This window comes from Sander lucioperca, chromosome 24, assembly GCF_008315115.2.
Source record: "Sander lucioperca isolate FBNREF2018 chromosome 24, SLUC_FBN_1.2, whole genome shotgun sequence".
Classification (NCBI taxonomy): Eukaryota; Metazoa; Chordata; class Actinopteri; order Perciformes; family Percidae; genus Sander; species Sander lucioperca.
In genome coordinates, this window is record NC_050196.1 from 15903316 (window position 1) to 15928445 (window position 25130).

Genomic DNA, 25130 nt, shown 5'->3' on the forward strand with positions numbered 1-25130 from the left:
ATACATACTAACTGAACATAATGAATAAATACGGCCAATTGAATATTTCCTCTGGGGGTACAGATGTTTGGAGTAATTTGGCCATTAGTTCAAATTTGATTTTTATGGATCAGGAATTCCCTTTGAAAGAATAAAAACAAGAAATGGAGGGAGACAGTGCCAGCATCCTTACACTTTTCAATTAGTGTGCAGGCAGATGCCTCAGCGGGGCAGGCATCGCTGTCCTAAATCCTCCTGAGAAAGAAAAGGAGCATTAGCGCTTATATGCCAACCAGATTTGTCCCATTATCCATTACAATTAATTGCTTCCCTGTACTCCCGGCCTTTCCAAGGAAGGCAGCACACTGCGGACGTCTCCTCCGCCGCAGATTGTAATATGAGCAAAGGACTTAAAGCTGTCATTCAAATCTCACTGTGACCTTTCGGGGGGAAAAGGCTGTTTTTCACCCAGTTTCCAGGAAGCAGACTGATGGAGTTTAGTGTGTGTGTGTGTGTGTGTGTGTGTGTGTGTACTTCTATCCTTGTGAGAACCAATCTGAGTGAGGCTATTTTTACCAGGTGCAACCCGACCCAACAGATAATAGGACACTAATTGCTATTGGACTCACCCTGCATCATTATATTTAGATCATAAACTCTTACCTCACTAATTTAGAGTAGCTGATTTTCACTCTAAAAAATAGAGGTCAGCAGTGAGACAGAATATATAGTCAAATTAGGTTTAAGTTGAAGTCAAATTGAAGTTATATTTGAGAGAAAGATCTCACTACAAAGTCAATTGAGTAGCTGTTTATTTATCCCCTTGATTCCAAGCTTCGTTTTTCTGTAATTTCACAATTTTAAAATAAAAGAAAAAGACCTTTTCATACAGTAGACACGTCTTTTCTGTCTTGTCACATCCCCTCTCCCCGCTGGTATGACACCAGCTATGAATGATGCTCACACAAGAAATACAAAACGGAACAAAGCTTAGCAAGCAACCAGATACATTTAAATAGATAATTGTTGTTTTTTTTACCTGAAGACCTGCTCACAGCATTCTTACAGTAGATGGAATATGATTCTCTTTGAGCATAGATAAAGCTGTAATTTCATCCAGAGGAGACAATCAAACATCAGGATGGGGTTTTACGCCGTGCTGCCCATGAGCTGTATTGTTGACGAGCAGCTGCAGTTTGAAGGGTCCACAGTGTGGACGTATTGTAGCCAAAGCCCCCCCCCTCCCACACACACACACACACACACACACACACACAGTAACAGTGATGGTTCATGGGAGGAAACCTTATGGAATGATTCTGTTTACTGCATATGAATAAGTCCATAGAAAATCTCATGTAAGTGATAAAAATATAAATGATAATATGAAGGCAGTAAGGAAGCACACACACACACACACACACACACACACACACACACATTTCTTTCACAATATAAAACCGTCTGCAGGAGGTCTGTAAAGCGTGAGGATGGACCTACTGCCATGTTGGAGGAATGAAAACAAACTGTTTCTATTTTTCTGTTTTCATTTACCACCTAAAATTCCATTATTTATTATTTGGTGTGAATGTTGTTTCAGAGGAGTGAACATAAATAAAAGTGCTGAGTACAGGCTTTTCTTCATGCTTTGAGACTGGTTCTGATGCCTAAATTTCAGGGCCAAAAACTCTGGTATTGCTACTACACAATGCACAATGTCATCCTTTTTTTACTTATTTGATAGCTTAAATAGCAGGCGTTTAGATGGAAATGAAATGCAAGTGAGTTTGAGCAGCAGATCTAAGACTTTAAAGGCTTCTCAGATGTACTGCACAATAATTTAGGACAGGACTTTACAATTCTGGAACAGGAACTATTTTGAGCAACAAATACTCAACGATGTGTTAGGTTGCAAGGTGAGGTTTAACTTTCTTGCCAGAAGGCTAAAGTCAGTCTGAATGTGGTCTTTGAGGAATATTATAACTACTACTAAACAATCTTTGTCAAGCTCCTAAAACCCTAAAATATTGGTTTTATCTTAAGCTCTTCTCTGCAACATTAGAATTCATAACTAAATATGCCTCACTCAAAGCTAAAGTTCAGAAAAAAAAACATCTGTATGTATTACTTAAGACTCAAAAAGTCAACTAACCTGCTTCCTCAATCCTGATCGGGGCAGTAAATGAGATCACCTTCTTTCTTTTTTCAACCGCCTGACTTTAGACCTGAGAAAAGCTCACACAAAAACTAAAATACTTCAGATACGTGAACAATCCCTCTGCCCTATAAAACACCTATGCCCTATTGACTTGTGCAGTTTTACTAAAAATAACCCGGGTTAAACTCGGGTTCACCCCTCCAACATGGCAGCATGCCCCTTCCAACAAGACCTCTGTTCTAAACAAGAAACATACAATGCAGTTAAATACTATTCTTTATATAACAACTATTATTTAAATATCTTTACATTCTTTAACATAATTTCCTGTATTTGTTTAACATGGAGTGTGCTGTGAAAAAGAGATTCATATCTTAGGCACATCAAGGCACATATACTTTTCATTTCCTAAAAATCACAAAATGATCAAACATGCTCTGACATGACATCAATGCTGGATTACAAATGTCAGCAGGAATATATACTTTATCTCCGCCTCGACCACAAGCACAAGAAATAAAAGAATGAACTCCAAAACACATTTTGTGAAAATAAAAATAAAAAATTTGAGTAAAACGGTAGCATGCAAATAAAAAGTCCCTTTAAAATCCAGATTATCACATGCGACATACTAAAACATCTAACTGTATTTGTCTATAAATGGCTGCAGTGACATGAGAAAAAGAATAAATAATAAAAATATACAGTAGATGGAAAGAAAGGATTAAAAATGCCAAAGCTGGAAACCTTGCAATGTAAACCTCAGTATCCGTAGTAGTTGTCAGTAGTTGTCAGTAGTGCAATAAATGGAAAAACACAGTGGACAAGAAGATGCAAGATTTGTCCCACACTTAATCCAAATCAGTACAAGTACTTCAGAAACATCTCAGAGTGCTTTAAGAGCCATTCAGTATTACCTGACTAGTGCTTGGAACATCATAAGGTCAGAAACAACACAACACAAATCTCGCCAAGGCTTTATTTTAGGGGTCCATAATTACTTCTTTGAACGTTTCCTGGAAATAATTGGTTACATTTTACTGATTACAGGAAAAATAGGGTCCATTTAAGCCAATTAAATATTCATTATTAGTCATTCCTTAATGGAAACTTTATTCTTCATTTATGTTAAGGTGTATGCTTGTAAAAGTATGTCTCGATTTCCCCGATAATTGGTAGCAGGTTACATATTTCTTACAGGGAATTATTAGGATAATTAATAACGGACCCGTAAAATAAAGTTGCTCAGTTGCCACGTGAAAAAGCTGCATCGCATCGAGGACTGTGTCTTACCAACAATCAGTGTCGGTAATGGTAAAAAATAAATTAAGTTTAAAAAGCAGCGTTGGAGAAAGTACAAAGATAATGTGAATGATTGAAATATCAAAAGACCGTATAAAACAGATGTGCTGCGTAACATCAGAGGCACCAGATGTTGAGACAAAGAGACAGATCAAGTGGTCATGAGACACAAACCTCAGCCTCAATCATTAGGTACCATTCCACTCAAATACACTCAGGTGTGACGCTTGATTTGGCTAAATTCATCCCGCCGTGTGCTTGATTCCATTATTGTCTTTGAAATGGCACCGTTTGCCTCTTTTGTCGTCACTACTATGACTCAGACTCCGCCCCCGCTTCGGTCCACCGTCACTGGCCCTCTTTTTTCCAACGTTTCCTCCGCCGTTTTCATCAGTATGGCCAGACGGCTGTCAGACACTTGTCCTTTCTTCACCGCGCTCATCAGCTGCACAGGAAACGGCAGAGAACAGCGGGGAAAAGGTTAACTATTAGAATTATCTGTACAGGACAACGAGATCACCGCTCGGCCACCTTCACATATCCCCGACTTTAAGAAGTAGACCTTGAACCCAGCACCGGCTGTCTTGTTTATGTGTTAAAGCTGCACAGCTGGAAAAAGAAGCCATTTTAAGAGTGACTGGTTCTGCAAAAAAAAGAGCTGCATCCCCTTCCTTCATTCCTTCCTTTTAAAGAGAGACTATTTTAAGCAAACTGCCCCAAAATAACATGGATGCATGGATTACAACGATCTTAGCAGGTAACATTAATGATTACTTTCATTAAATTTTGAATTTTGGGTGTTTTATTCAATTTTATAGCATTTGAAAAAAAATTAAATGGTTTCAAAACAGCATCCTGACTAAACGTTGACATATACCAGTCTGTGATCCACTCAACATCCTATAATCTAACTATTAGTCAAAGTAATTCATAATTTCTGCTTTTTTAAAACTCAAAAATTAGGTATAATGTCATATAAATTAGGTTTATTGACCATGAATTTATAAAAGTGTTGAAAAAAGTGAGAAAAACGTTTAAAAAAAAAGTAAAAAGTATAGAACAAAAGCGATAAAACGTACTTTTTTTTTCTTCTTCATTTGTGACCCGGAAGGACAACAAGTTCATGGTGGACGGGAAGACACCACGAGGGTTAAACATGCAGGATTCACTCTTCAGCGTGTGGTCTTCAGTTTGCTACGCAGCATGTTCAGAATTTCTGCCTTTTTATTTTAGAGTTTTTAAAAAGGATGAGGAAGATATTAGTCTAATTGTTAACACATTCCATTAAGGCCAAAACCAACAATGAGTTACAAGCCCCGAACCTACTGGCTCTTACTGAAGATTTACATCAAACTGATTGATGTGATGTCTGTAAATTCTCTGGTTGTTAAGGTGACAGTAGGCTGTAAACAGGCAGAAGGAGGCCCTTTCTTGAAGGCGGTCATGGTGCTGCACTCAGTTAAAGTGACAGAAGTAGTAATGTTATGAAGGTTTTGGGCGCTGTTTAAAGCATACCTACACCTTTAGTTGTCTCTGTTCTTATCTCATTTTATTTGTTGCCTGATTTTGTAGTTTTTATGCTGCTGTTTTGGCTAGGTCTCTGAATAAATCATTTCTAAAAAAAAAATTAAAAAGGCTCAGTAATTACAACTCAGCACTGTAGCAAATAGTGAATTTGTTGGGGGACACTTTTCAGCTGCAGATTAACACACTGTTACATCACAAGTCTCCATGCTTGGTAGTGCATCAACTGCCACAACTGACTGTACAAACTCTCAGTAAGTTACAAAGAAACAACCACTAAGGACTCATTACATTTAGAATCCTATCAAATATGTGTTTGTACGGTGAAAGCCTAAATGCTAAGATACTTGACTAATCCAACCCTCTGTTTAATGTGTTCTGATTTGTAATATTTTCTTGTAGTATTTCCTTTACATGAAAAGAAAAAAATCATTACTCCATGTATGATTGCTACTAATACATTTGAAGAGATTTCTCAGCAGTATTTCTGTGTATCTGCATGTCCGTGTTTTACGTTGGTTTGAATTTGTACGTTTGCTTTCTTTCTTGATTTTGTGTTTTTTAATCCTTTGTGGACAACGATGGGGCTCTATGGCACAGAAGAATAAAATAAATGTATGATTTTGGTCTTTAAATGGGATAAGTTGACAATAATTTAAACGTAATATAACCACATTTATCCTTTCAGTCACCAATGTATGAAGTTTCCTAGTGCAGCTTTAACACGTATTTGTTCCCTTTCAGCCACCAAAGTTAATAAAGTAACTTTATGGTTAATGTGAGAGTTTCACGTCAGCCTTGTAGGGCTCCCAAGGGTTCCAGTATTTGTTTTCCCATCAGTGCCACGATGTACACTACCTGTTTGTTGTCCCTAAGTGGTCCATGTGCATGGCAGGCATCCACACAAGCAGAAACAGAGATTCAGAATCATAACATACATGGCATGCATGATTAAATACTCAACTCTGTCCTGTTTCACTTGTCACAGAGGGGGACAGAAAAGGCTTCTAGTTAAAAGATATTTTGACTCTTGGTTGATTTATCCATCAGCTCGTCTCCTCGGCCAGCGGAGACGCCGGCTCTCTAATGAAGACTAAATCACCGACTGCCATCAAGCTCTCCTATAATGACTCTTTTTCTGGACTTCGTTGTCAAGTGAGAAAGTAATTTATTTAGCGGCGGACGGACACTTCAGGCCTCATTACACAAGTCGCTGACAGAGCCTTTTTAATTAGCTCCATCTAGTCGGACTTCACACCTGTTTCTGTTTGCAGGAAGTTCGTCGTTCTCACATCTCAGGTGGACAACGGCCTCTTTTTTTAACGATAGGGTAATATGTGTTGCAGCGTTGGTGACATTATAGCATAAAGAAGGAGGAATATGTCTGTATCTGGCTGATAATACTCAAAACGACAAACAAAGAGAAATAGAAAGGTGCTCTCCCTGCTATGATTCCCTGATATTGTAAATGAATGTATACAATATAAAACACATATATATAACGATGTATAGACCTACAAATACCTGCTTTCAACTGGATGTACTGATATATATTTTAGGGAGGAAAAATGTATATTAAAAGCCAAATTTCATAACAGTTTCCGAAGCATAACGAGGCAGGCGACTGGAACGGATTAAAGGAATATGTCCACACACAAAAAAAGGACATTCTTAGACAAGTAGAAGAAGTGTGTTTAATGGATTGCATTCCCCTGGGTTTATATTATGTCCTGTTGGTTCTGCTGTTACTGACAGAGGTGTTAGGCATTAATGGCTCCTCTCATCACACCACAGTGCTTAGGTTGCATTTTCAGTTGGTTTTAAATTCAATATTTTCTGCAGAAATCACCCTTTATATAAAGTAATTCCCTCATATGTCCTATTTTCTAATAACAAGTGAAAGAATTTTCCAGAACAGTAAGAATGATTGTCCATTTCCAGCACAAATCAACATGTTTCAAGCTTTTCTAAAATCAAATTTGATTTTTTTTTTTATCTTCTTCTGCAGCAATCTGCTTTTTCTTGAAAATAATTAATATATATTGTCATATTGGTTTCATATTTTCCCTTGTTTTTAAGAAAATTAGGTTTTAGGACTTACTTTCAACAGAGTGCAAATTATATATATTTTTTAATATTATTTTGCCCTCTGCCTGACTGATTAATTTAGAAAGAGTAGCTGGATATTCTCTGCAGTGTTAAAGACAGTATCACTTTTTAGAGATAATGTAATATCACATTTAAAAGAAAATGTGAAAAAATAAGTTACTTGAAAATATTGTTCCTGAATAATGAATGCTTTCTTCACTTGAACTGTAATAATCTGCACTGAGCATCACACTTTACTGCAGCGTATAGCAGTAAAACATGAAATATCTGCTGAAAATTAAGCTTGGCGTTAGTTCATGCAGGACCCGAAAGTCATATGCCTGCTGATTGGAGTATCATTCCTATCAGACATGCACCAATCACAGCCATTCTCACATCAAGGTGGTCCTTTTAAATGTGACTCCCTCCTCACTGGTCCCTGCTACACTGACGCTGCTTCACTCACTGCTGCTTAGGGTTGGGCAGCATTTGGATTTTTACCGATATTGATGCTAAAACAATGCTTTTAAAACGGTGCCAGTGCCTAAACGGTGCCTGAGTTGCAATAAATGGTTACATCTATGACGAGAGTGTTCCTGACTGAACAAATATGGGAAATATTGTGTTATCAGATGCATCCTCGCTGAGCTGTGTTACATACCTGCATGAATTCATCAATTTCCACTTGTCCGTTCTTGTTCAGGTCAACCTCATTAAGGATTTCATGGAGCGCATTTTCATCAATGTGGACATTGATGCTCTGCAGAGACAGAAAAACAGGACCAGGGATCAATGACGTGTAATGGAGACAAGTGTGTAAAGATGAGAGGCAGACAGAAAGAAAAAAAGGAAAGAAGAAAAGACAACTCACTTCTAAAACTTGCTGGACGTCAACAGTCGTGATGAATCCTTTGCTCTCTTTGTCAAACTTATGGAAACGCTTCTTGTACCTGTCGCACAGATATTAGAGTGTTAGAGTTTTCTTAATCACTTCTTTACATTTGATTCTACAGCTTTTGACAAAACTTAGATTTAATAGTAACCAGTGATCGACGTCTGTCTTCCTAATGAGGATAAACAGAACTACTTTAATGGAAACACCGCCTATAACAGTCCTTTTAGTTTAAGTCATGATGAATATAAGCATATTCTTGAGCTCGTTAAAGCTTGTTCACTCACACATTTCATGTTTTCTTCCATTGAGTCTAAACAGAAAAATACAACAGCAGGCTACACCAAATACTTGCACCAAATCAAAATACAACTAAAAACATGAGTCACAGGTCTTTTTTAAGAGAACAGCAGTGCATTTCGCACAACTCAAGTTAACGCCAGGACACTTTTTGGGCACTGGGATGCATCTGTTCACATCTGAGTATGTGCAGGACAAACAAAATGAATTATCATATTCTTTTAAGAGGTATGCTCCCTAGAGATGGTGAATCATGACAAACAGTCCATCTCGCTTAGCTTATTTTACAGGTTTTTAAATCAGTTTTTTCTTGTGTCTTTCTGGAAACGTCTACAAAAAAAAGGCATTTTCGTACCTGTGTATTGCTAACGCATATACTTGCAGGGGTGTCAAACTCAACTTCACTACGGGCCACACTCGAAGATGAGAATCACATCAAGAGCCTGACATGTAGAGTTTATTGACATGCTTTTATTTATTTGAAAAAGTCAAATATCTTTGTATTATTGCATGTCTTATAGTCTTCTCACTTACAGTTTGGTCCACATGAAGCCCTAAAAAAAAAATCCTTAGCCATCATAGAGAAAAGGCACCAAAAAAGGTTGAAAAAAGCAACAAAAACATAGAAAAAAACTTGGGGGAAAGTGACAAAAGTGTCGGCAAAAGAGACAAAAACTAGGCGGGCCAAAATTTATTGTGAACCTAAACTGATATGCGGGCTGGATCAAAATCTGTGAGGGGCCGGATTTGGCCCGCGGGCCTTGAATCTGTGTACTACAGTAATGACTGATTGCCCAAGTGCGTAGGTTTGGTTTCAGAGGAAGGGGACACGGTGAATTGTAAACAAAGCACCCGCTGCACCACTACCTGCTCGTTAAGTTGTTCTCAGATAACATTTTGAATGGCATTTCTTATCTGGGGGTAAATTGGCTGGACATTCAAAGGACAATGGGGGGATGGCAAACATTGGATTTAAAAAAGTAAAAAGTGGGGGTGACTGACGTAATCACCAGCTCACCTACAGAAACTCAAATTTCATCAGAAAACACAAACGTTACCATGTTTTAAAAACAATAAAAAAGAGTGAAGTGTAATAATGACCTGGCTACTTCCTGGTTGTCCAGATTGATCTCAGATGTCTTGGTCAGCTGTTCAGAGCGAGACCTGTAGCCCATCTCCAGGTACAAAAACTTCCTGGCTGCTTCCAGCTCAGCCTGGATTCCACATCAGCAGAGAGAAGAGAGGAGTCTGAAAACAGCTTGTAGTGATACTGCATCCCTCCGTCTCTTCTCCATCCATCAACATCAAATATACCAAGACTTCTATTGTTAGCTGGCAGCACCAACATAACCCCCCAACGTTTTACATTGGAAATTGTTGTAAAAATACTTCTTTAAGGAAACTTGATAAACAGATTTGATGTTTAAGAAGGTGTGGAAACCCTGAATATTACGCTTCACTATAAGGAAGCCACAATAAAGTTCATAATCAAAGTTTTTTATTTTTTACTTTTACTAGAATTTTACTATTTAGTTAAGTACATTTAATATCATCAAATTACTTTTGATACTTAAGTACAGTAAATATCAGATACATTAAGACTTTTACTCAAGTAATATTCTAAAAGGTGACTTTAACTTCTACTGAAGTCATTTTCTGGTACGATACTTGTACTTTTCCTCAAGTATTATTTCCAAGTACTTTATACAAGACTGGAAAGCATACAGTACATAAAATACGTCCACTGAACCTGTCCCCCTGCATACACAATTACGGTTTTAAAATCTTGAATAAACTATTCCCCATACTGGCAGATGTCTTGTTAACGTTACAGTGTAAGACGTGTGGCTTCCATGTGCTGTAACTATACCGGCTAAAAATAGCTCAAAAAGAGTTCAGTTTTCATGCACCCATATCACGTCATCTCTTTCATACACACACAGACAGAGCTTCCTCTTCTAAAGGGTGTGGACCTTTTCTATTGTGTACTGATCGCCAAAGAAGCCAGGACTTTAGAAACCCACCAGGGATTAAAGCATTATGTAAGCAGGTTTACACAAACCACTGAAACTAAATCCTTACTTTGTGTCATTACATCGTTCTATTTTGGCAGATCTTTTCCCCCACTCATTTAACAATGTGTTGTAAAAGCGTACCGTCTTCTGCTCCTCACTCCAGTTCAGCTCTTTCCCCATGATCTGCACGATGCGTGGGAGGGCTTCATCAGCCGCCTGCACGTTCAAGAAGCCCAGGCGTGTTCGCCGGGCGATAACGTCAATGGCTGTGCAGGCGTACTCCTTAATTGCATACAGCACCTGAAAAAGGAGACTGACATGAGGCTGGAGTATGTGAGCCTTTTGAGGGCAAAAAATAAGCATGAAATCTCAATTTACCTCGCCCTCGATGTAGGGGAATTCAGACACCAATCTCTTCCCCACGATTGGCCATCTTTGCCCGGTGACCTGAGCCATCTTGGCCACGTCGAAGGCCTTTCCTCCGTACGTGGAGACCAGGTGCTGAGCGACCTGTGCACAGAGGAAAAAAATACAATATTAAAAAGAAAATATAAGACATTCAACTCGCAACGCCTGCACAGAAAAAAAACCTGTACAGGAAGTTTCAACCAGCGGCTTCTCTGTTGTCAGTTCAGTAAACTACTTCATAGTACTACAGCAAACATTAGACAGGGAAAATACACAGAAACTCTGCAACTTTTACTGCTATAAATCAATCGTCAATGATAAAGATACAGGACAACATTACAATTATCAAGAAATAATTAACAATTATTAAGAAATACAATATTTACTGTACAAGAAGAAGAAAAAATGATCATCACCAACATTTTTTTTAAATGTTTTATTTAAATGTCTTCCTTAACCACCAATGTGCAGACAGGTTTAATCTCCAGTTTTCCAGTCAAACCAACACACTTTATGCTCTTAAAAACACAGTATTAGCAGGTTTCTCGCCTGCTTACTTTCCGCTAATATCAATAAAATGAAAACCCTTTTATGAAACAAAACTTTAACCTTTAGGAATAAAGAGCAGAGGCACTATTTCACACTGCACATCACTTATTTTTAATAAGCCAATATGGTATCATATAGCTGAGTTGATCACGAGACAAGATGCATGACGATATCTGCGTACAAATGTAAACTAGGGCTGCAACTAACGATTATTTTCTCAATTAATCGATTAGTCATTTGGTGCATGACATGTCAGAAAAGAGAGAAAAATGCCTCTCACCGTTTTGTGACATCTTCAAATTGCTTGTTTCCAAGTTCATTCCATAGTCCAAAACCCAATCGTATTTCATTTTAATATCACATACAACATTTGGAAAGCTGGAACTAAGTAATGTTTGACATTTATGCTTTAAAAAGGACTCAAAGTATTGATAGATATGCAGCGATAGACTAAATTGAAACTTTTACTCTAGTCTATATCCACGACGTTCCACTTCTGGGATTTGATTAGGTGCTGCCTGAAATTCAGCCGGATGTCCGTCTTTACGTCCGGATGTCCGTCACCTTCCTCTTTCTTTGTGTTGGCGTTCTAACCTCCGGTGGATTTATGGTTAACTGCTCCTCAGATCTCTGCAGGGTAAATCCAGACAGCTAGCTAGACTATCTGTCCAATCGGAGTTTTCTGTTGCACGACTAAAACTACTTTTGAACGTACACGTTCCACCAAAACAAGTTCCTTCTCGAGGCTATTTTGCAGCGCCACCGATTGTGATTATGCCAGAGCATAAACCAGAGCATGTTTCTCTCCCATCCAGGAATGCTGTGTGGACTAGCCAGACTGCTTTTACTCAAACTCAAACTAAATTGCTGTATGTGCATCTCTAAATGATAAATTATTAAAAATTGTAACATGGGTTGCAGTATAACCTTTATTAACTGCGTATTTATTCAAAGACGGAGCTATTTGGCTCTGAGCTGGTTGTGGATTATTGTGATTTTTATTCACTGTGCTGATATAAAATCACAGGTTAAACAGCGTAGATGGCAGTGGCAGCTTCTGGTATTCACATAATCGATTTCACCTCTTCCGAGTTAAGAGATAAGTGTTGGCGCCACTTTGTCAATGAGGTGTCTTATGTTTACAGAACACAAGAGGGCTATTTGCTATTCAGATCGCTGGCTTGGCGATCATGTGAAAGGGCACACCCTGTCCAAATATCAACAGTGACCTTTTAGGAATATTGGAGAGATCAACAGAGCCGGTGCAGAACGCCTCTAATGAGGAGTAAGTGTACTGTAGGCACTCGGTGCAAGAGTACTTTTTCTTCATGAAACCATGTTCTATTGGGTTTCATGAAACGCACAGCCTAATTATTGGAAATATGACGTGTGGCTGATGTAAATCAATGTGCCCTTACTTAATGCCATTGGTAAATCGTACAGAATACAGTATATTTCGACGTGTGTCCAGTCTTTTGTGTAGTAGAAATGTCAGCATTGTTACAGCGGTGGCTTTAATGTCAGCTCCGCTGCTGCTGGAGAGGAGGACAGTGAAGGGGCCTGCGTCAGCGTTTACAGCTTTGTTTTTTATCCATAGGTAGTTCAAGATCTACTTCTCTTCTACGCCTCGCCATGCTGAAAATGTTTTAGTACATAAGTCAAGCCGTTCTTGGAGCCAGAGCTTTAAGAAATAGTTCAACATTTTGGGGAGATATGTTTTTTTTATTTCTTACCATTAAAAAGCACCTCAACAGCTCACATGTTGCATCTTAACAGAAATGTAAAAATGACAATTTGTGGTGCTAGACTGGCATACTGAAGTCTTATCGCCACACTGAGTTTGGTACAATTACTGTGGTGGAAGAAGTATTCAAAACATTTACTTCAGTAAAAGTAGCAATAACACAGTGTAAAAATACTCTGTTAGAAGTAAAAATTCACAATTTCATTTAACATGCAAATGTGTCTTACCTCATTCTCCAGTCCGTAGTCCTGTACCAGGCGGATGTAGAGCGTGGGCGTCCAGCCTTTGGCTCCCTCCAGCATCAGGCCCACGGTCTTGCAGGGCTCTGCTGAGAGGCTGTGGGCTTTGATGGCTGCGTCCAGAGTCTCTTCAGCCATCGATCTGTAGGTAGTCCACTTCCCACCTGGACACGCAAAATAGGCAGCCTTAATAGGGCTCAACAATGGCAACACTTTTTTAATGGCTCTGCTTTAGGAAGTATTTTTCCCCGTTCAACATCTCCATTGACGTTTCAATAAATGCTGATATAAAAAGTTTTAAGCCTGGAAGCGAGCCAACCAGCTCTGAGAGGAACCGTGGACCATTAAACATTTGATGAAAAAAGGCAAAGGCACAAGCCTGTGTACAGAAACTATCATAGATTTCAATGGTAGAAGCTTGCTCTAGCAGTTCGCAGGTTCAGTAAACATTTCCATGGTAACATTACATTACATGTCATTTAGCTGACGCTTTTATCCAAAGCGACTTACAATTGCTATATATGTCAGAGGTCGCACGCCTCTGGAGCAACTAGGGGTTAAGTGTCTTGCTCAGGGACACATTGGTTGATGTGTCACAGTGGGAATCAAACCCAGGTCTCCCACACCAAAGGCATGTGTCATATCCACTGCGCCATCACCACCCACAGAGAGTTCCACCAATCAGAGACGGTGCTGTTACACTTAGGATTGTGGGTAGTGTAGTATTTCTCCATAAAACCGGGAATAAATCATGTTTCTCTTAAAACAAGATTGATTTCATATGGACTTCTAGCTTCTACAGCTGCAGAAACTTTGGTTTCACAACCTCACAGCTCCTTGTCTACCTCGGATGGTTTAGATCAGGGGTCTTCAACGTTTTTTAGGCCACGGACCCCTAACCTGAAAGAGAGACGGACAGGGACCCCCTACTACATATATTGTATAAAATTAAGTTGCATAATAAACTGGGCCTAACGTGTAAGGCGGCCTAATACCTTTATACATACCTTTTTATGGTGCCCTAGAATAATAAGCTTCTATTTACACATTCAAATATCATGTTTTAATGTCAAACATACATGTGGAAGGCACAGTGAATCCATAAGCTTAACTGTATCTGTGGATGGCTATAGTGGCTACCTTGCCTACAGGCCAGTAAGCGTTCAATGTTGTTGATTTTTTTTATGACTAGGCCCATTTTTCTTTTCTAATAATATGTTTTATTCATGTTAATGTATATTTTCAGGCATATTTAAATTTTTGGGGAAAAACACATTAAAAAATGTATTAAACAATAATTTGGCGGCACCCCCTGCAGTGACTGTTGAAGATCTCTCGTTTAGACATTATGGCGAATAATCAAAATTCTTATGGAGAAAATGAACGGGATTTTTACTTCCGGCACCACACAGTTAAGCTCTATATGCAGCAGTATCTGTGCAGTAATATCACAAAATAATCCAAAAACTGACCAGCGATGGTGACCAGTCCGCTGTCACTGATGCTGACGATGTGGTTTCTACAGATGGACTGAGTGTCTTTGGAGTTGGGGTCAGTGACCAGTGGACGGATGCCGCTCCACGCTGCCAACACGTCTCCTCTACGCACTGCAGACGACACAAACACAAGACACATTTCCAGTATGGGGTTATGCATGTCTGGAGACTCTTCAAGGTATTCTTTTGTCTATGGTGCAATAAAAAGTGTTTTTTGATTTAGCATTAGGGCTGCACGATATCAGAGAAATATGCGATAATGTTGTTGAATATCGCCATAACGATATAACAATTGATACATAAACAGATATTAGAGCGTACCCAGTTCTGCATTTCTGCTGTTTTCAGTATTCTGCTAAAATACAACAAATTGCTTGTTAAATTTACAGCTAATCATTACCAACAATCTTTAATTAAACAAATTGAACATTGAATTGAATATAAAAGGCAGTTACATTTTAAAGTGCTGATATTTTCTTTCAACTAACACAATAAATCTCCGATTGTCTTTTGCGATATGTCGCAGCCTTTTCGCAACACGTATATTGCGGCAGTTGATGTTGCATTGACGATAAAAAAACAATATGTTTTTATATGCAGCCCTATTTATCATTACTTAGGGAAATGATTAGTAGTTAGCAGGAGCACTGGTAGCCAACATGGCTTGATGGAAAAATAGACAGCCAATGTCCTGATGTCACTTCCTGTCTAGCCTCTGCTCCACTCTAGCTTCTGTAACTCAATGCAATCTCTCATTCAGCATTTCTTTCCTGGTTTTTACTTTCCATATTTGGACACAAACCTCCATACCCTGTGAAGTGCAGTCCAGGAACAACAAAGCAGTGGGAACTTAGCAACAAAATAATATCAAAGAAAAGCCTATACATAACCGCATGCTCCATTAACATGGAAAGAGAGGACTACCCTCACCTTCTACGTCGGGGCTGAGGTAGTTGCGGACTTCATTCAGGATGAAGTTGATGTCTTCCTCCCCTGGGATGGGGTGGGCTGTCACGCTGGTGGGCGAGTCGGTCGTCCCGGCGATGGTCATCTTCTCCCAGGGCAGGAAGAAGATGACACGTCCGTCACTTGTCGCCGGATCGAGGAGACCCATGTTGTCAGGGCTGTGGGACAGGAAATACAGGAAGTAGGATTATTATTATTATCACAAGTGCAAGTAGTAGAAGTAGCTGGAGTAGCCGGAGTAACAGCATAGTTATTAGGTTAAATCTGTTATCTTTACTCAAGTATGAAGTATGCAGAAGGAGTGTTGGTGAGAAGATAAGAAAGAGAAGAAAAAAAAAAGGTACAAAAAAAATTGTGGTAATGAGAAGAAGAGAGGGACAAATTGAGGAGAAAAGACACACAAATGGAGAAACACAGATATGGGGGAGGAAGAAAAGGTGGAGAGGGCGCAGATAGCAGCAGGAGGAAGACGAGAGAAAGAGAGGAAGAGAATTAGGTGGTTGGCATTTCTGGCGCTGTTCAAAGGGCTTGCGCTCCCTCGGGTTTCGCTCAATAAGCTTCGCTGAACTTTAAAACCACTCTATTGCTCTGCTGTATTTTAACCAGAAAAGATTGTCCTGCGCATGTAAGTATAGGTCAGATAATAGTTTAGTATTTACACATAAAATGGAAAAACATTGAGGATTACATATATACATGTTTATACCTCTGAAATACAAAAAAAACATCAAACAACTTAAATAAAAAATGAACGTTTAAAAAGGATATACTGTATTGTACAGTGTTGGGCTGTATGTGTGACATGTGTGATATGTCGAACCTGTAGTAACCGGGGATGACGATGTGAACACCAGCGCTGGGTTGGCAGATGTTTTTGGTTTCCTGGTTGTCCATCTTCCTCAGGGAGTCTGTGAACGGCCCGGTGGCGTTGATCACACACTTGGCCTTCACGTCAAACTCCCGTCCTGTGAGGGAAAAAAAGATGGGGAAACAGCCATGGTATTAAAAAGACACAAGATAACTTAACAGCCTTTGCTGTTGTTTTTGATACAGGTGGGAGAATGAGAGAGTGTGTGAGGAAGGAGTGTAAAAGTAACTACTTCAACTTGAGTAAATGGAGAAGAAAACAATGTATTATTGTAAAAAGTAGAATCTGCACACTGTGCTTTGACATATGTACATGAATAATGTGATGCCTGTTAGTCCTGTTGTGCACAGCAAGTAAATACAACATTGTAAGGGCAGAGGACAGTGTGCAGACTTTTTACCACTTTAATTTAAATTAAGATAACAAACTTGAAACCGGAAACTGTCTTATTAGACATTTTGGTCAAATGATTTGACTGATTTTATTCCAAAACTGCACCTCTCACTGACCTCTTCATCGTACAACAGGACAGTTGCATCACATAACTTTTAAATCAATATAAAGTTCACATTAAACATCGAAATGATAGAGAAAAGATCCCTGAGCACTTGAAGATAGCTCCAGTGAGACTAAAAATGCTCATGCTTTTATCCCAATACCTGACTTTGAAGGGTGAAGGTCTAAATCTCTACATATGGGACGGTCACTCTAACTGCTGCTACAGCAGGAAATGTTATACAAGTCCTCTCAGGGTTTCCCCCAGAAAAGTTGTTAGGCCCAGTGGCAAGTGTCTTTTTTTGACGAGGGCCCGCCTGGGGCCAGTCACAGACTGACAGCATTAATGTAGAGCCCAACAGTCTCTGTAAAAACAGAATCATGGACGGAATCGCATAAAAAAGCTATAAGACAGGTTTCATAGGGCTGTACATTAAGTCAGTGCTAAAAGCTAACTGGAGATTTGAAAATATGACTACGTCTACGTTTCCAACTAGTTTAAAAAAAAAACTCGTAAAAATATATTCACATTTTTTCTCCCAGTGGCTTAGGCCTGGTGGGCCACAGGGCTTGCAATACACTGGGGGAAACCCTGCCTTTGAAACCTGCATGCCTCACCTGTGATGACGTCCCTGCAGCGAGCGCCGCACACTTTCTCCTTGCCGGTCTGTGGGTCGTTTGCCTTCAGCAGGTGGACCACCTCGGTGTAGTTGGCGACGGCGGCGCCGTAGCGGGCTGAAGTGAGGGCGATGGCCAGGTTCATACGGGCGTCATTGTGCTGCCCTGAAGGAGACAGAGAAGAAGAAAGATGGGGAGGGTTTAAGGCAGATTTAGTAATACACTTTTTGTTATGTACACTGTATGTATTTGACATTTAAGGCCGGATGCCTCTTTCAATGTGTAAACTGACTGTGACAAGATGCAAGCTAAAGGAGACTGACTATGTCCATGCAACAAAGATATATAAATATGAATCAAGAAGTCCCAGTGATGATGAAATTACAGTATATCAAAATCATAATCCAGCCCTGTTTTACATCATGAAATCAGCTGCTGTTCTAGGTTTGTTTCATCTTAACCTCACATGTAATACATAGTTTTGTATATTGTTTTTTCATTTTTTTATTGATACTCTCTGATGATAACACAATAACATGAGCCAACACTTAAAATATTCTGCACTATTTATAGTTATTTATTACTCTGTACATCTTACTGTGACCTGTGCAATATGACATATCATATTCATCTGTATATCAGTATATATATTCTCCCCACATGTAAATAATGGCCTGTGCAATATGCCTTTTTCATATTCATATGTACATTCATGTGTATATATATATATATATATTCCCCCAACCTGTAAATATAAGAAGTGTTTATAGTGTACATATTACCGTTATTACTCTCTTCTTATTTTTTTCTTCTGTTTCCTATTTTTTCTTCTTTCTTTGTGTATTTTTTTATCCTATTTATATTTAATGTGCATTTTTGTAATTTGTTGTGCTGCACTGAGCTGCTGTGACAAGTGAATTTCCCCATTGTGGGATCAATAAAGTCTATCTTATCTTAATTATTGGATTAATCAGTGGGCTACCACCAGATTACTATGTCTCTGCACATCCACATAACAAATATTATTGTTCTGTTAAATATGTCATCATTATGTTAGAGGATCACATGCTTAATACTCTTTATAGATAATGTAAGTGGCCTATTATTGTCTTGTAATTACAGTTTTATGTCATGTATGTGTTCTCATGTTTCTGCATCCAATGGCTCCCCTGATTTGTCTCTGTGTATTATCACTGACTGTTTCCTGTGGATTTCTCGGTGCACAGGTCACCACAGTTGATGCAAGTTGCCATATCAACATCTATCAACGTCAAAATATTTGCCACAACATCTTGTAATTACACATACAATTCTTTGTCTCTACAACTCATGTTACTATAGAACCAGACATTCAGTTACATGAAAATGTTGCAGATTTCTTTTGTCTCAAATGTAAATTAAAAAGGTAAAGGTTGTGATATTCATACTTTTAATATTATTACCAACAAACACTTACCAATCCCTGCATCCCTGACTCTAAATGCTCTACTTTGTCTGTAGGCTTCTGTGCATTATTAGTGGTTTTGATAGCACTGACAGTGAGGCACTGTAAGAAGAGACATGTCTGTTGTACCTACAGCAGCATTAACATACTGTAGTTTCATTTTCCTGAGCATCCAGGGTATATAAATAAGAATACCATGCAGCCAATTCAAAATAAGAGCATTATGCCTCCACATTTGCTGCAGAATAGAAAAAGTGCCTGCTGTAGTTGGTGGCACCGGGAGAAATAGCTGTTGCTCAGCCGCTCCGACCGTCTAAGACGCTCCTTTGCGCTCCACACCGCCGGGAGAGAAGGTCAGATTTCCAAATGTCACCAGCATGATTGTTCCAGACGGCATAATTGGAGAAAAGACGCCCACCCCTCCACCATCCCGGCCCTGTCCCCCCTCAGAGCAGATGATGGCGGCGGGGGTGGAAAATCAAACATATGCTGCTTTGCACCAAGAAAATGCTCTTCCCTTTTTCCAGCCTGCACAAATCCAGTTCTCTCTTATATTTTACATTTAAAGAGTAAAAAGCCTGATTTCTTTGGTTTTTTAAAAACACATCTTCATATTTAGTGTGTAGCATCTATAAAGCATTAATAACAGCATGTAAATTAAGCTCTCAAGACAACTAACAAGACCAAAACATTGAATTTGATGAATGTCATAAAAAAAACTAATATTTAACCAGGAGTCACAGATATTTTTATTTTGCAACATCCTTCAAAAAGCAGCATGGATTTTATTTTTGCTACTATCGCACAGATTTGAATGGATATCTAATGCTGTCCAACTGTTGAATACCATGAATAACAATCAATAAAAGCCTCTTTAGGCGTGGTTAACTTCATAGGCTGTGTACTTGTGTTATTACTATTATCATCTGGGTCACATGACAGGGATATAACCAAAAGATTTATCCTGGGATTCATTCAAAACTGTATTTCAATGAAAACGGTCATACATATATATTTACATATATAAAATTTGACTGAAAGAGACAATTATATTGTTAATCGCAATTATTTCTTGGACAATTAATTGTACAGTACAATTTGGAATTGTTACAGCTGTAAACAGAAAAAAACGTCCTGGCCTTTTGGCATTCGACATGACGAGCTGATACTCAATATGTTTGGCTCTCCTCTGCGACCGGCCAGGGAGCGTGCAGCTTTTTACTGCCACGGGGAAGAGAGGGCATCCAACCAGCCTGTCAACACATTTTGTTCGGCACCAGTGGACGTGGATGGATGTGAAGGCCACGGGGCAAAATTAACATCTGAGGCCTAGTTTAATCTTCCGTTTGGCTCGATCGTGCAGTTTCTACCCAATTTCTACAATATTAAAATTGATCCAGAACTAGAAAATAGTTTTTCATATTTGCATTTGCACTAGAGCTACCAGACTAAAACCTTTAATAAAGCAAAGTGAATTTCCTTTTTCAAATTGTTACATTTAATCACTTTTTAGAGGCCAAAAATGGTGAACAATGGATTTCACAGGGGGGGAAAAAGAATAATTACAGAAAAGCCACAAGAAATAATATTTATTCCATTCTTTTCTTTCCAATTAATCATCTCCTAACCCCTCCGCTATGTCTCGGGACCCATTTAAAGGGCCCAGAGCCACAGGTTGGGTTGATTACATCATGACAGTTACTCGGCACAGTAGCCTGTTTACTTTCAGGTTTCAAATCATGGTGTTATTTTATACAATTCATTACCACTGGAAAGGAAGTACAAAGGAAAACAGTGGAAAAGGGCAACAATACTGACTCAGCTGCTGTACGTGTTTACAGAAAATAAAAAGGTGAGTAATGAATCAACGAACCAAGCGTGCTTTTGAGATTACTGTCCACACATACCAGTGTCTATGTGGAAATATCCAATTCAAAGAAAAGGCATAGAAGCCTCTGTGGGCATGAAAGGAAGCATTTTGGAGCTTTGACTCACCGTCATAGTAGACAATGGCTCCCACCAGCTTGTCCTTCTTCAACATGGGGAAAAGCTCCAAGGCTTTGGTCTTACTGAGGACGTAGCTGCTCTTCAGGCACTGGATCCCAGCCACCAAGTCGTACATCTTGATCCCTGCCCAGTAGTAAGGCAACTGCCACCATCTTGGAAATAAACAGGGATTAAAGTTAGATAGTTAGATAGAAGTGCATTCGTGGGTTCATTTGACGTCATCAATGGCCCAACAAACTTTCAAGAGCTGGTGTTAATTTTCCATCCAGACAAAATAACAACTTTCTTCACTTAAAAGCATCACGCTAACAGACTATCCCAATTATCACCTGCTTGGTTGTGCTATTTTTTCCACGTCTTGTGCATTTTCCATATTGTATGAGTCCTGACACTTACTTGTAAACAGGAAGCATGATGGGTAGCGGCGCAGACAGGTGAGGTGCAATCTCCAGGAGGTTGGCTCGCTCGTGGAGCGCCTCTTTCACCATCATGTACTGTTCCGAGAAAAGAAAGAGTAGGGTGTTGACAAAGAAGAGCAACAAAACAAGATGAAATTAAAAATAGGAGGAGGAAGAGGAACCTGTTCGTAGTCTAACTGCATGATGGCCTTCTGGAGGTAACGGACTCCACCGTGGATTAGCTTGGTACTCCGACTGCTGGTCCCCGAAGAGAAATCGTTTCTCTCTACGAGAGCAGTTTTGAGGTCTGGGAAGAAATGACAAAGAAGAAGTGAATATACCTGCACAGTTTGATACTAATATGTCTTAAAAGCTGAGAAAATGCTGCAGTAGTGACTGACAATTTCATTTGGTTTTGCTGAAAGAAAGCTGGCTCTATTAATGTCTTAAACCCAGAAACACACAAAATAGAAATATAAAAAAAAAATCAATCCATGTGTCTAGTTCAAAATGACGTGTTAGCTTGCTACAGTTCACCAAGACAACCTAGATTTATAGTGTATCTGCATTTTCAGTGCTAGGATTGGTCAGTCATAAAAAGGATATATTCTGGGCGCCCGGATAGCTCAGTCGGTAGAGCGGGCGCCCATATATAGAGGTTTACTCCTCGACACAGTGGGCCAGGGTTTGACTCTGACCTGCGGCCCTTTGCTGCATGTCATTCCCCCCCTCTCTCTCCCTTTTCATGTCTTCAGCTGTCCTGTCAATAAAGGCTTAAAAATGCCCAAAAAATAATCTTAAAAAAAAAAAAAGGATATATTCTAATATCTATATGTGTGTGCAAATGTATGCAGAAAAGCATATTAATGCAAATAATGTTCCACTCTTTAGCATTACAAGGGAGCAAACTCTCCAGATGTGTAAAACAAAACGTCAATAACTAATTTGGTTGCAAAACTCAGGAAACTCCTTTTGAACTCTCTTTAGAAAAATCAAAAAGCCTTTATTGTTTTTGGCTTGGTCATCTTAAACCTTTAAAACACTCTGACGCGTTACGGCATACAAGCCTTCGTCAGGGAGTCAACTCATTTGGTTGGGTTGGTTTGAACATTAGTCATTTGTAGAATGCTAAGTAAGTATCTTTTTACATAGATATTAGCAAGTAAAACTGTAAAAGTGAAGATTACTCAAATGGGAAATAACACCCTCCGTTCGACATTTTGGTACGAGCACATATATTAATGCTGTATTTTGTGATGATTTTTAAAATTGATTGTTTTCCCTAGAATTGATATTTTTTATTTTATTACCAATGATTCTCCTAAATATTTTCTTTTTGTGCGGTACCACTGACAGCGACTACATCAGATCCGTTTCCAGCAAAACAGAGCGAAAGCAGAAAATGCAGAAAATCCATGTTATGTTCTTCTTTACAAATGAAATAAATGTCAGACTGACTGACATGTGATGTGCATCCTTCTCTAGAAGTGTATTATTCAACTGTTGTTTTTCTTAAAGAAGGAAAAGAAAATCACAATACCAATCAAATCGGCACCCATGTACCGTGAAAAAATAAAATCAGGACAAACGCATATTGTCCCAATCCTATAATGCTGCATAAATATCTACTATTAATCTACTGTATGTTAAATTACCACAGCACTGATATATGTTCAGTAGGTGTATTTACAGTAACTTACACTTAAGCCTTTGTGGCCAGAATAACAACTGACATACTGAAGCGAGACCATTATAAACTCCCGTACCAGCCTACGAGGCGTCTTCCTCCTTCAGTCGGAACGCACTAAGGACACTTATAGAGCTCGACACCTGTTACATCCCAGGAGAGTTGATGCACTTGAAAGCAGATAGGCTTACTTACTGCGCGTGACAGCGTCTAAGGCACATCCAGCACCCGTGGCCCCTCCTCCGACAACCAGGACATCGAACTCCTCTGTGTTTTGCAGCGCCGCGAGCTGGGCCTGCCGAGCGGGGAAATCATCCGCAAAGGGAACCCTCAGCTCTGCTTCTGCTGCCACGTGGGCTAACCGAGCCTGGGTGTGACACAGATACATACAGCAACACGCATACAATAAGAAGAATACTTTCCATGACCTAAAGATTCTCTAAATTGTGCAAAACTACAAGTTCCAATGTTAATTTCTATTTACACTCTATGTTAAACACTACAAATGTCACACAAATATAGCAACACTTTTCTTGAGGTTTATTCTGAAACATTGTTAGCATCCCCAGTGTTACATGTTCATGCATTATTCTTGCATTATAATCACGTCATAATATTCAATGTGATATAATGCATAATGACTTGCAATCACTTTAATACATTATGGATTTGACTGTGTAATGAGATTACTGTACTGTGCTCATCATATGCATTATTTTGTTGAAATGGATGGAGTATAATGTATGTACAGAAGGCTGGAAGTGCATCTAGTACTGTGATTATGATTAAAAAAGTTTAATATAGCCCGACCGATGCTGATTTTTTGAAGTTACAAGTTAACAATACGGAGTTTGAAAAACCTATTAGAAGAAAACGAGTATTCATTATTTTACATTAATAGATAACAAAAACAAACTAACCCTGTACATTTGTGTGTTTTGTAAGATTTTCTTTGTATTTAAATTTTTTGGCCTTTGTTAGATAGCGACAGCTGAGCTACTATTACTTTGGTGGTTCCCATTTATTGTATGTGCTATAAGCTAATTTAGCTCTAGAAATATGACCATCTTATAAAAATAAAAATTATTTTGATACTTTAAGTATATTTTGCTGATAGTTGTTACAAACTGTTACTTATGTACGAGTTTGTATGCTGGACTTTTACTTGTAAAAGAGTATTTTGACTTGATAGTATTGCTACTTTTACTTAAGTAATCACAGCACAAATGTAGTTGAAATGCATTTTCAACAAATCCAAGAATGAGATTTTTGTCCAAGCTGAAATCCAAGCTGTTCTTGGTAGTGAAAGGGAGTTTATAATGTGCTCACGGTGTCTCATTTTCATCTTTAGTTTCCAAATGAAGTGTTGCTAAAAAAGCCCAGTAAAGCACAGCAAGCAGAGTTTGCTGAAGGTTACGATCTGCTGCAACATGCTGCTCAACTTTGCAAACCCCACAAAATAAAAGAACAATCTTTTTACATTATTTGTATCCATTGTTTGATTAGCAAAATAATGAATTTAAATAAATAATCACAACGATAAAACAAAAAAAACACAGCTCTACTCTGATATGAGGGCTTCATTGCTAATGAAATATTTATTCATTTTTCTATTTAGCAGTTCAAGCTAAATGATTGCATCAAGCTGCTTTGAAGCAAACGCGGCATTTGACTTGCAAATAGTAGCAGGCGTTTGTAATTTAGGTCTGCAACCACAAGCGAGACGATGATATAATCATTGTCTGTTTTTGATGATGCATACAGACAAACACCGCCACAGAATTAAGTGCCAGCGTGTGGCCAGTAATCAAGTTAAGTCAGTGAATGGCACAGCAAGGCCCATGCTAATAGCCAATCGGCCGCTATCTTGAAAACGTATCCAAGCCATATGCCCTTGCTAAAGGAGACAAGACGGACATTCAGCTCATCAGCATTGCAATCACTGGGATTAGA

The 25130-nt window shown here is 38.9% G+C and overlaps 1 protein-coding gene across 4 annotated transcripts in view; it reads right to left on the bottom strand.

Moving 5' to 3' along the window:
• Positions 1-2400: 2400 nt before the first annotated feature.
• gpd2 (glycerol-3-phosphate dehydrogenase 2 (mitochondrial)) overlaps positions 2401-25130 on the bottom strand; it is a 28116-nt gene continuing 5386 nt past the window's right edge. For all 4 annotated transcript variants that reach the window (XM_035998619.1, XM_031291825.2, XM_031291824.2 and 1 more), the window contains 15 exons: positions 23373-23544; positions 21673-21797; positions 21489-21586; positions 21081-21244; positions 17642-17806; positions 16481-16625; positions 15625-15818; positions 14671-14805; positions 13187-13362; positions 10637-10768; positions 10400-10558; positions 9345-9457; positions 7923-8001; positions 7713-7811; positions 2401-3884 (listed from right to left, as the gene is read on the bottom strand). In XM_035998619.1, coding sequence (XP_035854512.1) covers positions 3759-3884; positions 7713-7811; positions 7923-8001; positions 9345-9457; positions 10400-10558; positions 10637-10768; positions 13187-13362; positions 14671-14805; positions 15625-15818; positions 16481-16625; positions 17642-17806; positions 21081-21244; positions 21489-21586; positions 21673-21797; positions 23373-23544 — 2082 coding nt within the window. In that variant the 3' untranslated portion in view covers positions 2401-3758. The remainder of the gene's footprint in view (positions 3885-7712; positions 7812-7922; positions 8002-9344; positions 9458-10399; positions 10559-10636; positions 10769-13186; positions 13363-14670; positions 14806-15624; positions 15819-16480; positions 16626-17641; positions 17807-21080; positions 21245-21488; positions 21587-21672; positions 21798-23372; positions 23545-25130) is intronic.